Genomic DNA, 17,209 nt, shown 5'->3' with positions numbered 1-17,209 from the left:
GTATCCAGAATTGCCTGCTGGTATTACGCTACCCTGATGCTGAGCTGAGCTGCAGCCAGAGCCGGGGATTGAACCGTGATCCCTGTACCCTGAAGTCAGCTGCCCTGGCCGCTGCACCACACCTCTCACACCTCTCCAATAAGCAGCAAACTCTCCCAGCAAGGCCAGTCCTTGGATCTTTCATTTGGGTAAAAATTACAAGTACAACATTTACCATAATACTATGGGGCCTTACTGACGGCAGTCATGCCCTGGGGAAGAACCTGTTGAAAGTTCTGCACATCTTTGTTTGTAGCACTACCACCATCTGTGTCTGTGCTTACCACCTTAAGGTGCTCTTGATTAGTGCACCTGTCTGGTCTCTTTTGGTAGTAGAATAATTATATAAGCAGCCAACCTATTGTTGTCGCTTTATTCTGCTATTTTGTTTTTATGATGGACTTGCAGTGAAGCCATTGGAGTCCTTTAGAACCCTCCGAGGTCCCTCTTGGAGGGTCATCTTCCTTGCTGTCTGCACCACCAGAGAGAGGACTGCATGGTGTGATGAAATCCACCCTTCTTGCTTCGCATTGCCATTTGATCATCATACTCTGTTACGGGTAATAAGCACAAGTACTAATTTTGGACCGTAGCGTTGGTACTACAAGTACCCAACAAAGAGTAATATCACACAGGTAGAAAATGCATGTTTTGCTGCAGAGTATAACTTGTCTGGGGTTTCATTCATGGCATTGGACTAGTGAATAGTATTAATTGCTCCTCCTTCCTACTCATTTCTTAGTTCAGCATGTCTCCTCTTTCAAGCAACATTCCAGGGATTGGGGGTGATCCCTGAATGGCCCAGGTCTGTTACTAATTCAAATAAAGGCGCACCACATTCCGTTTTTTCACAAAGGAAAGTCCCATTGAAATCCCAATAATGTTCCAATTTTTCATTTTAATTTACTTGTTAAAAACAGAAATCCAAATGTTACAGCAAAGACAGTCAAAGCGTTTCGGACACGTATGTGGGCTTCTTCAGGATGCAATAGGTTATATTGTTTAGCCCTATGGTGCCAATAAGCCATTCAGCATCCATACACCTTCATGTAGATTCTATAACATTCGTGGATAAGACCAAAATCCCTTTTTGAACTTAGAATCTCATATAATTTCAGGCCAATCGCCCACTTGTGGCTAGCGCCTTGATAAGCGCTAGTCGTCGCACCTTTACTTTCCTCACATCACATAAAATGCAGTAACAGAACGTGAGTCTGTTATTTATCCTCCCAAGGCCCTGATTTTCCAGATATGGTTCTTGAGATCACTGTGCCATAGAACTCCAGCTATATCGTATTGATGATTCCTGGCAGGCCGAAACGAGTCGTAGATTGTTTGTGTTTCCATCGAAAGGGCACCAGGTTTGGTAATTCGGGTTGAACCATCCTTGGTGGAATGGACCAATTCCGAATTGCACATGCCTGGGCCCTGTCTCTAATGGGACAGATGAACTATGAATGGACTGGAATGCTGGCCAAGTGATCCTACTGTTGACATTATTTCAAGCACTCCACCCATCTCTTGTTGAGCAGTGTAGTTAAGCATGCTTCCTTCTTTTTCATACAACAATCTCTTAGAGGTTTTGAGGAGCTGGAGGAATGATACAGGCCGAATAATAATTCTTATTAACAGCTGGTTCAAAGTGCCCCATCTGAACCCTCCCCGTCTTCTGCAAGTCAAGAATAAAGCGTTTCTTTGCCTCTTCGGTTCTGATGCGCCAGACTAAGCCACCTGCTCACTATCTCTGCTGTACACTGTGACTTGCAACTTGGTGGCACACACGAGCCCACGCCAGGAGTCCAAGCTTGGCTTTTACAGATGGGCCGACTGATATCCACAGCCTCCTGGAAAAACAAACACAGGAGTAACATCTTCAGTTCAAGACTGACTTCACGACCTAGGGAGAGGGGGTGGTCTTCTCAGACACTGCAGTCCTGCCATAGGAGGGACTGAATGTACACACAGGTCCGAGAACAACCCGTGCTGTATTCCTTGACCTTATGCAACGCTCGCTGCAAGGGATGACTTAACTTCATTATTATGTCACTTCCTGTTGGCACAGGTGGTTCAATCCTGTCTGTGGTGAATGTAAACTTCACTGCCTTCAAAGCAATCAATTCATTCACTGAGCCAAATAACTCGCGATTTGTTCAGTTTGCAAGAAAAAACAAGCATTTACAATGCAACGGTCTCGCCTTTGCAAAAGTTAGCGCTTTTGGCATTGTAAATGACAAATGTTTTATTTATGTGTTGGTTTTGGAAACAGATAAATAAATGGCATTGTCATGAGCAGTAGAGAGTGAGTAGTAGAGAGTGAGTAGTAGAGAGTGAGTAGTAGAGAGAGTAGTAGAGAGAGTAGTAGTGAGTAGTAGAGAGAGTAGTAGTGAGTAGTAGAGAGTGAGTAGAGAGTAGTAAGTGAGTAGTAGAGTGTGTAGTAGAGAGTAGTGAGTGTGTAGTAGAGAGTAGTGAGTGTGTAGTAGAGAGTAGTGAGTGTGTAGTAGAGAGTGTGTAGTAGAGAGTGTGTAGTAGAGAGTGTGTAGTAGAGAGTGTGTAGTAGAGAGTGAGCAGTAGAGACTAGTGAGTGTGTAGTAGAGTGGTGAGTGTGTAGTAGAGTGGTGAGTGTGTAGTAGAGTGTGTAGTAGAGTGTGTAGGAGAATGTGTAGTAGGGAGTGTAGTAGAGTGTGTAGTAGAGAGTGTGTAGTAGAGAGTAGTGAGTGTGTAGTAGAGAGTGTGTAATACAGAATGTGAAGTAGAGAGATTGAAGTAGAGAGATTGAAGTAGAGAGATTGAAGTAGAGAGATTGAGGTAGAGAGATTGAATTAGAGAGATTGAGGTAGAGAGATTGAAGTAGAGAGTGTGGAGTAGAGAGTGTGGAGTAGAGAGTGGAGAGTCTGTAGTAGAGTGTAGTAGAAAGTAGTGAGTGTGTAGTAGAGTAGTAGAGTAGTAGAGAATGTGTAGTAGAGTAGTAGAGAGTAGTAGAGGGTGTGTAGTAGAGTGTGTAGTAGAGCGTGTGTGTAGCAGAGTGTGTAGTAGAGTGTAGTAGAGTGTGTAGTGTAGAGTGTGTAGTGTAGAGTGTGTAGTGTAGAGTGTGTAGTGTAGAGTGTGTAGTAGAGAGTGTGTAGTAGAGAGTGTGTAGTAGAGAGTGCGTAATGTAGAGTGTGTAATGTAGAGTGTGTAGTAGAGTGTGTAGTAGAGTGTGTAGTAGAGTGTGTAGTAGAGTGTGTAGTAGAGTGTGTAGTAGAGAGTGTAGTAAGTAGTGACTGTAGTAGATAGTGTGTAGTAGAGAGTGTCTAGTATAGAGTGTGTCGAAGAGAGTAGTGGCTGTAGTAGTGAGTGTGTAGTGAGTGTGTAGTAGAGTGTGTCGAAGAGAGTAGTGGCTGTAGTAGAGAGTGTGTAGTAGTGTGTAGTAGAGAGTAGTGACTGTAGTAGAGTGTGTAGTACAGTGTGTAGTAGAGAGTAGCGACTGTAGTAGAGAGTGTGTAGTAGAGAGTGTGTAGTAGAGTGTGTAGTAGAGAGTAGAGTGCGTACCAGAGAGTAGTGACTGTAGTAGAGAGTGTGTAGTAGAGTGTGTAGTAGAGAGTGTGTAGTAGAGTGTAGTAGAGAGTAGAGTGCGTAGCAGAGAGTAGTGACTGTAGTAGAGAGTGTGTAGCAGAATGTGTAGTAGAGAGTAGTGACTGTAGTAGGGAGTGTGTAGTAGAGAGTAGTGACTGTAGTAGAGAGTGTGTAGTAGAGAGTGTGTAGTAGAGAGTGTGCAGTGATTTGAGTTTTACATCAAATTAAAAACGGGAACGGAACAAACTCATCCTATACATTATTGTGGTAGGTGCCCACGCATATAGGGTTAAATGATGCGTTAGATGCCACAGGTCCCACCAACACGCTTCCTTTATGATAGGAGAATGCCCAACATCGCGGAGATTTGCTCTCTGCTCTTCCCGGATATTTGTATTTTCAAATGTATAATGTTATCCTGCTAAACGAAGACGATGCTCAAACTATAAAAGAAGAGGTTTCACAGATATGTTAGTCCTTCCGGGCAAACGAAATGACCCAAAGAAAGATCAAGTGACAGTTTAGAGCTCCAAGTGAGTCTTAATAAAATCAGTGTCTGGAACGCATAGCATCAAAAAACGAGCGGGGCATCAAACTGCAGTGTCATTCAATCAAAGCTTCAAGGCTTCTGAGCGCTAGCCGAGAATTATTTTTTGTGAAGCACTAATCACTGTGGAAGGTGCCCCTGCTATCCCAGATGTGAGAAGTCAGTCTGATATGAAAATAAGCAGTATTTGGAATGAATGTATTTGGCAGGGGGAAGGTGGGGCGGCGCAAGACCGTACTGACGAGTGAACAGGAGCCATTTTGTACCGAGTGATTCTGCCTGTGTGCATGTAGACAAACCAGGCAGCAGCATGAGCATGTGATTCGGTAAAATAACAAGCATTTACAATGCAATGGTTTTGCCTTTGTTAAAGTTAGAGCTATTGGCATTGCTCTTGACACTCTGAAGCTCCACTCTGCACTCTGAAGCTCCACTCTGAAGCTCCACTCTGAAGCTCCACTCTGAAGCTCCACTCTGAAGCTCCACTCTGAAGCTCCACTCTGAAGCAAAAACTCTGAAGCAAAAACTCTGAAGCTCCACTCTGAAGCTCCACTCTGAAGCTCCACTCTGAAGCTCCACTCTGCACTCTGAAGCTCCACTCTGCACTCTGAAGCTCCACTCTGAAGCTCCACTCTGCACTCTGAAGCTCCACTCTGAAGCTCCACTCTGCACTCTGAAGCTCCACTCTGAAGCTCCACTCTGCACTCTGAAGCTCCACTCTGCACTCTGAAGCTCCACTCTGAAGCTCCACTCTGCACTCTGAAGCTCCACTCTGAAGCTCCACTCTGCACTCTGAAGCTCCACTCTGCACTCTGAAGCTCCACTCTGAAGCTCCACTCTGCACTCTGAAGCTCCACTCTGAAGCTCCACTCTGCACTCTGAAGCTCCACTCTGAAGCTCCACTCTGCACTCTGAAGCTCCACTCTGAAGCTCCACTCTGCACTCTGAAGCTCCACTCTGAAGCTCCACTCTGCACTCTGAAGCTCCACTCTGAAGCTCCACTCTGCACTCTGAAGCTCCACTCTGAAGCTCCACTCTGAAGCTCCACTCTGAAGCTCCACTCTGAAGCTCCACTCTGAAGCTCCACTCTGCACTCTGAAGCTCCACTCTGCACTCTGAAGCTCCACTCTGCACTCTGAAGCTCCACTCTGCACTCTGAAGCTCCACTCTGCACTCTGAAGCTCCACTCTGAAGCTTCACTCTGCACTCTGAAGCTCCACTCTGAAGCTCCACTCTGAAGCTCCACTCTGAAGCTCCACTCTGCACTCTGAAGCTCCACTCTGCACTCTGAAGCTCCACTCTGCACTCTGAAGCTCCACTCTGCACTCTGAAGCTCCACTCTGCACTCTGAAGCTCCACTCTGAAGCTCCACTCTGCACTCTGAAGCTCCACTCTGAAGCTCCACTCTGCACTCTGAAGCTCCACTCTGAAGCTCCACTCTGCACTCTGAAGCTCCACTCTGAAGCTCCACTCTGCACTCTGAAGCTCCACTCTGAAGCTCCACTCTGCACTCTGAAGCTCCACTCTGAAGCTCCACTCTGAAGCTCCACTCTGAAGCTCCACTCTGCACTCTGAAGCTCCACTCTGAAGCTCCACTCTGAAGCTCCACTCTGAAGCTCCACTCTGAAGCTCCACTCTGCACTCTGAAGCTCCACTCTGAAGCTCCACTCTGCACTCTGAAGCTCCACTCAGAAGCTCCACTCTGAAGCTCCACTCTGAAGCTCCACTCTGAAGCTCCACTCTGAAGCTCCACTCTGAAGCTCAGCTCCACTCTGAAGCTCCACTCTGAAGCTCCACTCTGAAGCTCCACTCTGAAGCTCCACTCTGAAGCTCCACTCTGAAGCAAAAACTCTGAAGCTCCACTCTGAAGCTCCACTCTGAAGCTCCACTCTGAAGCTCCACTCTGCACTCTGAACGGTCAGACTCCAAAAATCGGCCCTAATCACAATAGTATTATTTCACCTGCGTGAATATAAGTCTTTGAAATTCTGGCCAGTGGTAATACACACAAGTAATATAAAATTGTTGTTCCAAAGAGCATTAAATGGAAATAAAACAAGTACCAGACCCATTGACGCCTGCACCTTAAAAGCGAAACTGACTGAAGCAAGCGCCCGGGCCACGTTGAAAAAAAAAGCCACACACATTAGATGCAGTCAAGGCGCGCTCACGAACTCAGAAGGCACTCCACATGAACAACTACCAGACACATTGACGCCTGCACTTTGAAATGAAACAAAGTGAAACTGACTAAAGGAAGCGCACGGCCCATTAGATGCAGTCAAGGCGCGCTCACGAGGTCAAATCTCCAAAGGAGAAGCTCGTGACAGCCTGACTACAGCAGAAAAAGCTTGTAACAGTCTGATGTCCACAATATTCCCAGAAAAGTGGCAACATAAGTTGTCTCGCATAGACAGCAAAAGCTTCGCTTTTGCTTTCGTCTAGGCGAGACCTAAAAAGGTAAAGAGATTGTAAACTGCGCAGAGTTAAAATTACAACTCTACCCGGTGCCGAGAATGTGTCAGCTCTTGTGGTTGCCACAGTTGTGGTCGGAAGTGTGCTGGAATTTGTTCAAAATAGTTTTATCTCCTCGCAGCAGGGGGACCGTGTGAGCCAAAGAATAAAACAGCGAGTGCCTATGACGCAGGCGATTTTTTTATTAAAAGAAATGGATGTTCTACTTTTATGTGAATTTCCCTTTTTTTATACAGATTACATCAAAAATATGTAAAAACGCAGTTCTGACAAACCAAGATGATGACTACTTCCACTTGCTTATTTTTTCTCCGACATCACAACATGCTACATATAAACTGGCCTGGAGGGAACATGCAATCTCCAGTCTTTATGGTATTTTTCCCGTCAGTGGGCCTTATTCTATTCCGTCGCGAATACAGTGCTGTACAACCCCCAGCAAAATACCAACCCTTCATATGCAATTTTACCCCAAGAGTTGGAATACTAGTATTTGTGCATGAAGGAAGTAGCCAGAATATTTAAATACTCGCCACTTTGAACCACAGCTTTGATCGTACCAATCAAGAGAGCTCTCTTGCCTCTTCCATCCAAGTGTCAATCCATGAATCCGTTGCCCTTTCCATTCACCTGCTCATACACACCGTTCCACCTTTACATTCTGTCATCCAATTATTCTTTTAATCACTCAGCTTTCACTATCCCACTCATCGATTGGACATTGCATCTACCCATCCATTCACACATACATCATCTATGTATGCATCCTTTATCCACCCAGACGTCCGTCATTTGACTTATCCATCAGAGCCGGACTGGCCGTAGCGGGCACCGGGCAATCCCCCGGTGCGACGCACGGATGGGGGGACGGCTTTGGGCCCCTGGGGTGCCGTTTTTGTTACAGGGCCGTTTTTGCAGCAAAATCGGCCGAAAATGGGCCCTGGAAAAGAGCTTGGCGGCACCTTCAACCCCCCCCCAGGAGGGGCTGGGTGGGCAAACAATTTGCCAGGGCTGGTTTTGGTTCCCAGTCCGGCCCTGTTATCCATCCATCAATAAAGCCGTTGATCCTTCAATCGATCTTTTTGTTCATCCATCCTCTCAGACTTGCATTAACTCTGCCAGTCAGCCATTTATCCATCCAACTATCATCATCCATTGATACTCTAATTTATTCTGCCATCTTTTCAACCACAGACCCACCCATTCATCCTCTTGGATTTCCATTTATTCTTCTACCCTTCACCCCATCCATCCTTTCAGATTTCCATTCACTCTGCTATCCTTTCACCCAATTATCCACCCATCCTCTCACCCACCCGTCTTTTCACCTACTCATCCATCCATTCTTTCACCGACTCATCCATCTTTTACCTACCCATTCATCCTCTTACCTACTCATGCTTTCACCCACTCATCAGGGCCGAACTGGCCATACCGGGCAACGGGCATTTCCCCGGTGGGCCCCCAAAGTGTGGGGAGGAGGGGGGCGGTTTTAGACCCCTGTTGGACCAATTTTGCAATATCGGCCCACTGTAACATAAGCGTCCGAAGCCCGCTATGGCAAAAAGCGCAGCCTCCCCCCCAGTCCCTCCTCCCAGGGGCCGGCCGAGCTCTTTGTCGGGACCGGTTTCGGTTCCCAGTCCGGCCGTGCCACTCAGCCCTCTATCCATCCTCTCACCCACCGATCTTTTAACCCATCCACCCATTCATCATTCCACCTACCCATCCTTTCACACACTCGATTCATCCATCCTTCCTCCCACTCATCAATTGATCCTTTACCAAACCATCCTTTCAACTACTATCCATCCTCCCATCTATCTTTCGTTCCAGTTTTTATCAACTTCCTTTAATATAGCATTAATTATGAGCTTTTATCTGCCATGTTGCAGACAGAAAAGTCCCATGAAGAACTTCACCCTGGCTGTAGCTACTAAAACTGGGAGGCTCACAACTCCTCAAAGTTCTAGTCTGATTAAACAAACTTGACCAATTGAATCTGGCAAATTTTACGTTCAGCACTGCTGTGGCACAGCTGATGAATACATGCCCATCTTATAAAAAAATAGGTATTTTGTCTTTTACCGAGACATGCTTTTACTTTTCCCTTTTTAACGCCTTCATTCCTCCATACATATCGTTTTTTAGGTCGAGCTTGCTCGACTTTTAGTAAGGGGGTTTTCAAAGTGCTACCAGAGGATTTTGCTGGCCTCAAGCTTGCGTTCACGCGCGCAGCCGCCATGTGGGTTTCTGTCAAGGCTCATTAAGCCTTCCAGCCTTCCAGCGCATGAATCCCTTCCCCTACCCCCTCCCTTCTCCCACTCGTCAGTTTCCGTCTCTGCTTCCTTTCTTCTTTCTTAACTTCTGCGCTTTGTGTTTTTTTTTAAAGAATTGTGCATATTTTAAGCAATAACCAAGCCTCTTGAAATAAGGACTATTTTAAGGAAGTTACGTATGTGTTGTTTTAAAATAATTATATGCATTTTCAATACAGTGTGCCATTTGTAACCATAATCGTGCTCCGCATGCCAGAAAAAAAGAACATTCAGCTTATATTTTACCTTAGAAATATTTACCAGAACTGCAGAGTGCATTTTAGCACATGATACATTCTGCTCTGCACAGCGTTTATTACAGTAAAATGCATGGATTTTTCCCAGTAAAATGTAGGTCCTCGTACATAAGAAATCCTTTTATTGTTCGGAAGTGATTACGGAGGCTAGACACCTTTTTCATTGTATAACGAGGTACCGAAAATAGGCAAAGTTACCAAAAATACCCATTGACTCTGCAGCAAGCGGATTTTGCGTGTAATGCTGCGATCGCCGTATTCTGTCTTTATGAATATTTTTTTCCCATTTACTGCTGTATAATGTGGGGTCGGAACTGCTGTGAGCGTATGTATATTTGTAAGTATTTGGTATATTTGTCGCGCTACCCTAGCCAAAGTCAGCGTAAAAAGCGTTATTGCATGTATTTAGATACTGAAGTTTGATTAGGAAACAGATCGTATCAGTGTATAACATAAGCATCATTGGCAAAGCCAATAGTGCTGTCCTTTCTCTTGTGTTTGCAGACCTTTTGGCTCTGCCCATGTTTTTGCCAATGCTGTTCCGCGTCGGCAGACAGGATAAATACTTGTCAGCCATTGCAGAACAGTTTTGCAAAAACAGGTTTCCACAGTGTGAAAACATACACATACGCATGCAATAGCTGCACATGCACACATGTGTCGTGAGAAGGCAGCTATTTTTTTCAGCTTTTACATTTACTGTTCCACAGTTTCATGACTGCTACAATCTTCAAAAGGTAAACTGAAAAAATGTGCGTGAAAACACATTGCAGAGAAAGTAGTGGCTCATAACCAAATTGCAGTTGCTGGGCCCTCCTAAAAATGAAAAAAATACAAACAAAACCAGCATTGGCATAGCCAATAGGTCTCGCCTTTGGGACCTTATAAGTGTTAACTTGATGTTGTTGCACCAAGGATATTGTACTGGATAACAAAACACTTATAAGGTCCCAAAGGCGAGACCTATTGGCTATGTCAATGCTTGTTAAGAGATACCCTCCTTCCGAACCGCATGTTTTTTTCCTTCTAATTATCAATCTCTTGGCTTTTGGTAAGCACTTACATGTGAGTGATAGAGACCCCGGCTCTTGTTCTCTCCTCAACACCATGAGGTGACTTGCTCTTGTGCATATAGTAGTAAAAGGAAATGAGAATAGTGCTGCAGACAGCCAAGTGTTTCATCCCAATCCCGACACTTCATGAGGCTCTAAAAATAGGAAAAGAAAGAGTGATGCGAACTACTACAACAAAAAGTTCCCCAATTTAAAAACTATACTTACAAGCACCACTTCTCAACAGCAAAAAGAAACTCTACATCTAAAGGAAAAACAACACCCAATCATGCAGTAGAACAAAAGGATGATAAGATGCCCCTATCTAACAAGATCCATATACAGTCTTTATTTGTGCAATGCTGCATTTCAAACCTCAGTAGGAATGGCTCTCGTGCATGTTTTAAGATGCCGTCAAAAGGTATGTACACACCCATTACACACAGAATGTGTGGCTTATCGTGAGTACATGCAATCAAGATAAAGTGAGATATTTTAACATACACTTCATTTACTCAGAAATGAAAAAGGATTATGGCAAACACCCATGAAGGTAGTGGCACGTGTGGGTGACCTATTACCTACATTTATTTTGTTCTCTGTTATGTCTTTGTAGAGCAGGGAAGTGTGCTAACTTTGTGATACCCACTGGGAAATAAAACCCCATTAAAACCCCATTAAAAGCTATGAAGCTGACATTTGGCTTTATTTTTGTGTGCTTTAAAAAGTTCATGACTTTTCTCTGCATATATCTATGGCTGTTTCTTTCTTAAGTCAGGCTTTCTGTCTTCAAAGACTGTGTTTTAACTGAATTTGCTATTGTGCAGTAATGGTGGCTCATTCTAGGTTGATTCCTCTAAAAGGTTCTCTATTTCTTTTAGGCGGCGGAGGCAAGAGGAATGGCCGGAGTAAGAAATGGAAGGACATGCTTAAGCTGCCGCACATCAGCCTATGTGGAGAACTGAGGCAGTCCATTGGTACGTAAATCACACAGAAGGCTGTACCAGCTTTTCATGCCCTCTTAAGCAGTGTTACAAGCCCTATAAGTCACCATTGGGCGCGTAGTTTGTGGCTGCTCAGTGGCGGTGAAGCTTCATTGGTAGTGAGGAAGATTTGTATGATGGGAGACCTCTTTCAAGACTATGGGAAGAATTTAACATGTTGAGAAAGTAAAACTGAATCCAAGAGGGATGACTCCCTCCAGTTGGAAGGGAATTGAACGTAATCCTATTTTCTCGAAAGGAGTATTGTGTATAAAGGAGTTAATCCTCTGTTATTTAAATATCCCTTCGAGTTCGAGGTTTTGTCGTCCATGTCCCTTTCTTTGCTTCAGGCCACATTTGTTAGGATCAGCATCATGAATGAATTTTTGCAAAGGCCTTGTGTGCTTCAGTAATCTTTTTGCGCATTTGTGTCGGTGTCTTGTTCGGATGCATCAAGATAATATGGTTTTATGTCTGGGTCTCAAACATTATTGTCAGGGTCTTGTACATTTCGTTGCATGGCTATTACGTTAGTTCCTCATTGTCTCTTGTGCATAAGGTAATTTACAACAGGTAATTCGTTGTCTCAAGTACTATTAAACTCCATTTGGAAAGTTACTACTTATTTAAGTTTGGCCATCCAAGACCAGGCACTCAAGGCTTGGTCCTGAATGGGGTAGTATGATTGGAACTCACAGCATCCCCATTGAACAATAAAGCAATGAGCAACAGAGCTATTGCTATTAAAACAGAAACATCTTAACTCATGACTAGGACATGTAGGGTGGTTACAAAAATAATCAACAAAAGATGCTGGAATGTCGTTCCTCTTTCTGAGCAGATATATATTTAGCGCTTGCATGGCACTGAGCAATAACACCAAAATATGACTACCTATTGGCCAGTTTGCAAGTCTTTGTCAACCTTTACGTCTCAGTACTTTTATTATTGCAGTGTGTCTCAACAGACAATTTATTGTGTATGGTGTCATAATTCTCCCGTGTGTCACTGGTTCTTAGCCAGACAGGGTGCAAGGAAGGACAACTGAGTTAGAGTTCAGATACCTGAGAATCTAAAAAACGCTTACACCCAAATATTATAGATACTCAATAGATGATAACTTCAGGTCAGTCAGTTTATGGAAACAAAAGCATCAGGATAATGCATCCTATCTGACAACTGATGGTGACTTCCACCTCCTAATCTACCACTTAATACATGCATATACTTTCTATGTTGTAGGAGATTCAAGGCCTTTGATCCAAGATTATGATAGAAACCTTTCACTATTTAGCTAGAGATAGGGTAGTCTGTGCCATATAATTTCTCAACCCAAGGAAAGTTGGCCCACAAAGGCTGTAACCTTCATATTGGGGCGCTCAATCACAACATAAGTACTTTAGACTTCAAAATGGTTTCCTTCCAAGAAGTAATAGATGATTATATTGGATCTGGAGATACCTTTTCCCACATGCCAGTTCACCTCAAACAAAAACCAAAGGTAGGATTTGTGGTGTGGCAGGAAAATGATCAGTTGACTTATTAGAGATCAAGTCTGCGCCAGACATTGTCCCCAAATGTCCATTTGCGGTGCCTGCAAATGTATGCAATGTGTGCTTGTATATCCATACATGGATACATAGTTGATAAAGGGAAACATGTTTTACAAATGCCAACTCCAGATTTGTCTAATGAAGCAGCTGTTATGTCAGTTCTACCTCACAGTCGATATAAAAAATACATCCTCATCCCTAAATAAATCTATTTTTTGGAGTTGGAGAAACTGAACTTGCTGACATAATTTCCTTTTACGAGGAGTCCGCGTTTGACATCGATGAAAGCAATGCATTTGTTAGAATTGATGGCTTCTTGTAGTTTTTTGTAACATTTGCCTTCTTTTATATGAGACATAGGCAAATATAAGTGTGGCAAGGTACATGTTAGTCACATGAAGATGAGTTATTGGAGGATTAAGTGTTGGTAACTGCAAAGAGACAGAAATGCCGATCATTCAGGCCATTTTTAGCCCCACATACACAGGTTATCATAGCAAATAAACATCTCAGGTGGGTTAGGGGAAAACGTTCTCCACCACTAGGCACTCCAGAAGACTGCAGCCCATCACAGATGGACGTGGCTGCCAAGGTTTCAGATTGCTATGTGTGACATTTTCATAATTTCAGTGTAATTATGAGTGACATTTCAATGACTATGAGTGACACTTTCTCGTGTGCAAAATTAAGCAATGAAGACAAGAAAAACGTATAAATATCAGAAATTACACCCATTTGAGCAACGAGAACCTCTACGGGACCCTGACAGACATTAAATTATGACGCTCAGTGACAATCTCCGACTATCACAATTTTCAGGGATAGTAGTATAGTGATGCGAGCAAAAACGCACAGGTTAAGAAACTTACAAACAACAAGAAGGAATTATAACCTTGTATAGTATGAGAAACAGTACCAGAGTGATCAGCATAGTCGTACACAATATGCACAGTTGTATAAAAGGTCAACTTGTATGCCAGCTTTTGTTTGGATGGTTGAGTGGAAGCTATTATGCAAAGGATCTACAGTATGTCACCCTAAATGCAATACAATTAAACACTTGAAATAATTTTTACCTAATTCATGAAAGATTTTATTCTGATGCTAGTTCAGAAGTCCGCTTTTTGCTTAGATTGCGTTTCCATCGCTTTGTAAGCTATCAAAAATAATGCACTATAGTAGTGTCAACTCAATGATTTAATTCAACCCACTTAACAAAAATAGAACAAGTGATACATGTGAAATACACAAGAACGAACACACATCTCATACAGCTTAGCAGATCGTAGGAGGCTGCTCTATTACAGAGAGAAGTTGTTTGGAGGATGAGATACTGCCTGCACGACTAAAGGTGGGAGAAGTGGATCTGATTTACATGCAGTCACACGAAGCAGACATTTTTTGTTGCAATGGACAAGGTGGGAGAAGTGGATCTGATTTACATGCAGTCACACGAAGCAGACATTTTTTGTTGCAATGGACAAGGTGGGAGAAGTGGCTCTGATTTACATGCAGTCACACGAAGCAGACGTTCTTTGTTGCAATGGACAAGGTGGGAGAAGTGGATCTGATTTACATGCAGTCACACGAAGCAGACGTTCTTTGTTGCAATGGACAAGGTGGGAGAAGTGGATCTGATTTACATGCAGTCACACGAAGCAGACGTTTTTTGTTGCAATGGACAAGGTGGGAGAAGTGGATCTGATTTACATGCAGTCACACGAAGCAGACGTTTTTTGTTGCAATGGACAAGGTGGGAGAAGTGGATCTGATTTACATGCAGTCACACGAAGCAGACGTTTTTTGTTGCAATGGACAAGGTGGGAGAAGTGGCTCTGATTTACATGCAGTCACACGAAGCAGACATTTTTGGTTGCAATGGACAAGGTGGGAGAAGTGGATCTGATTTACATGCAGTCACACGAAGCAGACGTTTTTTGTTGCAATGGACAAGGTGGGAGAAGTGGCTCTGATTTACATGCAGTCACACGAAGCAGACGTTTTTTGTTGCAATGGACAAGGTGGGAGAAGTGGATCTGATTTACATGCAGTCACACGAAACAGACATTTTTTGTTGCAATGGACAAGTTGGGAGAAGTGGCTCTGATTTACATGCAGTCACACGAAGCAGACATTTTTTGCTGCAATGGACAAGCGGGAAGGCTTCGTAGATTGACGAGCAGTATAGTCACTCCTATCTACCAGAACAACCTTTGCGTCATAATAACCGCTGAAACGTTCTTGGCAATGAAAACAAGTGAAATAATACAACCAGAGGCTTATGGGAAATGAAGTTCACAAACTAGTACCACACATGACTTTTGAGCCCATGCCAGGACTTGCTCCTGGTCCGCCTCCCCCACAGTTACAAAGTCAGCAGCTCTGGCTGTGAGACCTCATCTCCTACTATTACACATGCGAAGTACGCTTATTATCCGAGAAATTCAAATGGTCTAGGTAACAAAGACTTCCTAATGTACAGTGGCTTAAAATGGATAGGGTTTCAGACTTCAAACCACTAATTAGCATATCGATGACATCAGGCGAAGATGACATCATATGCATTTTAGCCCAACTATGACATCATAGAGCATCACATCAGATTCAACGAGACCTAGAAGCAAGGAGCATGTGACTGAAATATTCCTTTTAATTATGAGAATGCATACGTGGATACAAGTGCAGTTGAGTCCCTGCTGCACAGTTAGTTGGTGTGCAGCATATAACAGTGAGCGCATCAAACTCCTCAGGCCAGTGCCGCCAGCTTGCCCGCCTTTACGTGTCCCCTCTCGGCTGCACAGTCATCGGACAAATCCTTACAGTCACTCTCATGACGTTGGTTCACGTCAATCAGAATGTTGGGACCAGATACAATGTTTCCAGTGAGCAGCTGAGTCTGACCCCAAGCTGCGAGCAGGGGCGGCTCTAGGCTCATGGTGGCCCTGGGCAGGGAGCATAGGTAGGGAGCCCTGGAAGAGGGGGTTCGGACGGGGCAGAGCGCGGAAGCCAGAGAAGGGGGGGGGGCCCAGGGTGTTTGGAAGTGGAACAGAGCCGGAGGCCGCTAAATCCCTGCCAGGGGCCGCCACGCAAATATGTATCCATCCTCGGAGGAATATTATGTTAAGGATATATATTGGCGTGGTGGCCTCTGGGCTTTGGTGGCCCTGTGCAGGTGCACAGCTTGCACATGCCTAAAGCCGCCCCTGCTGCGAGCAGCGCAAACCAGCCTGCCAGCTTTGCTCAGACAAACACTGCGAATTACTATATTGCAGTGCTCCTGCTTGACACTGAGGAAGCGCTATAATGCGTGATGATTATTTTTAATGCAGTGATGCAGGGACTTGCCTTAAAAAGCACTAGGATCACGCGTGATGCGTGGCACTTGGCAAGACTGGATGGACCTCTGCAGGAAGTCTCACTTATTTATCAGAATTCTGCACGAAGTAGGAAGTGGAGGAGGCAGGCACGGGGACTCTATCCCCAAGTCATCAATCCAAGAAACCACCACATCCTTGGACAAAAAAATCAGATCCTGCATCTTTACTAAATGGCCAAACCATATGCCCTGCGTGACAGCTGTAGGAAAGAGTGCCCCAGCATCCACTGTGCCCTCGTGCCGCACATCACTATGACAGCTGAGCCAATTGCTGCGGGTCCCTACTGTTGACGATTTCCCATGGCACCCCCTTGTCTTTGTGGCCACTGCTAAGATGGACGTTGACATTAGCAGCTCCTTTTTGGGGCCTGTTCAGGCCAGGAAGGACTTGTGGCCAGAATGCCTGCTCCAGAAAAGATTGCATCAACAAACTGGCAGGTAAGATTACCAAAATTTACCTCACCAAACACTTAATACAATCCAAAAACTCACAACCAGACACCACTAAAACGTAAATCGCATATTCCCTGCGTGCAGTTCCAACCTCGTCCACTCATCAATACTCATCTTCAAACTGAACACAGAGAAAACAACAAATCTGCACCTATTAATTTAGAATTGTGTGTAGGTTTTAAGGTTAAGCTTTCTGATTTCACCCCTGGGTTTAAAACTCATTTCACATTGGCAGCTGATTATTTGAGTCAGAGGAAGGGGTAGATGGGACACACGGGCACGCACACTCACACACAAGTACATGTACACTCGCACCCATGTACATGCATACTCACCCCCATGCATTCACAAGCGTGCACACATACACTTCACAAGCACACCCACACACCCATTCATAGTAAGCACAAATACACAAACATTCATACATACACACCCATGTACTCACACAACAAACATTTTCAAAAAGCACAATTTACTGGCTGCAGTGGTCTGATCTCGGTTGGGAGGAAGAGAAGCCTCTAAGGTCTCTGGAGAATGCTGATAAATTTGATGCAGTTTGATAAATTTGACGCAGTGTGATAAATCTACAGGAAATCTTGCACGCCCA

The 17,209-nt window shown here is 44.3% G+C and overlaps 1 protein-coding gene across 1 annotated transcript in view; it reads left to right on the top strand.

Annotated features, from left to right (window-relative positions):
- Window positions 1-17,209, top strand: part of GRK4 (G protein-coupled receptor kinase 4) — a 429,001-nt gene that overhangs the window by 116,335 nt on the left and 295,457 nt on the right. The window contains exon 2 of the mRNA XM_086964159.1: window positions 11,119-11,214. Coding sequence (XP_086820285.1) covers window positions 11,119-11,214 — 96 coding nt within the window. The remainder of the gene's footprint in view (window positions 1-11,118; window positions 11,215-17,209) is intronic.

This window comes from Lissotriton vulgaris, chromosome 3_2 (genome assembly GCF_964263255.1).
Source record: "Lissotriton vulgaris chromosome 3_2, aLisVul1.2, whole genome shotgun sequence".
NCBI classification, from domain to species: Eukaryota; Metazoa; Chordata; class Amphibia; order Caudata; family Salamandridae; genus Lissotriton; species Lissotriton vulgaris.
This window is presented reverse-complemented; position numbering and strand designations above follow the sequence as displayed.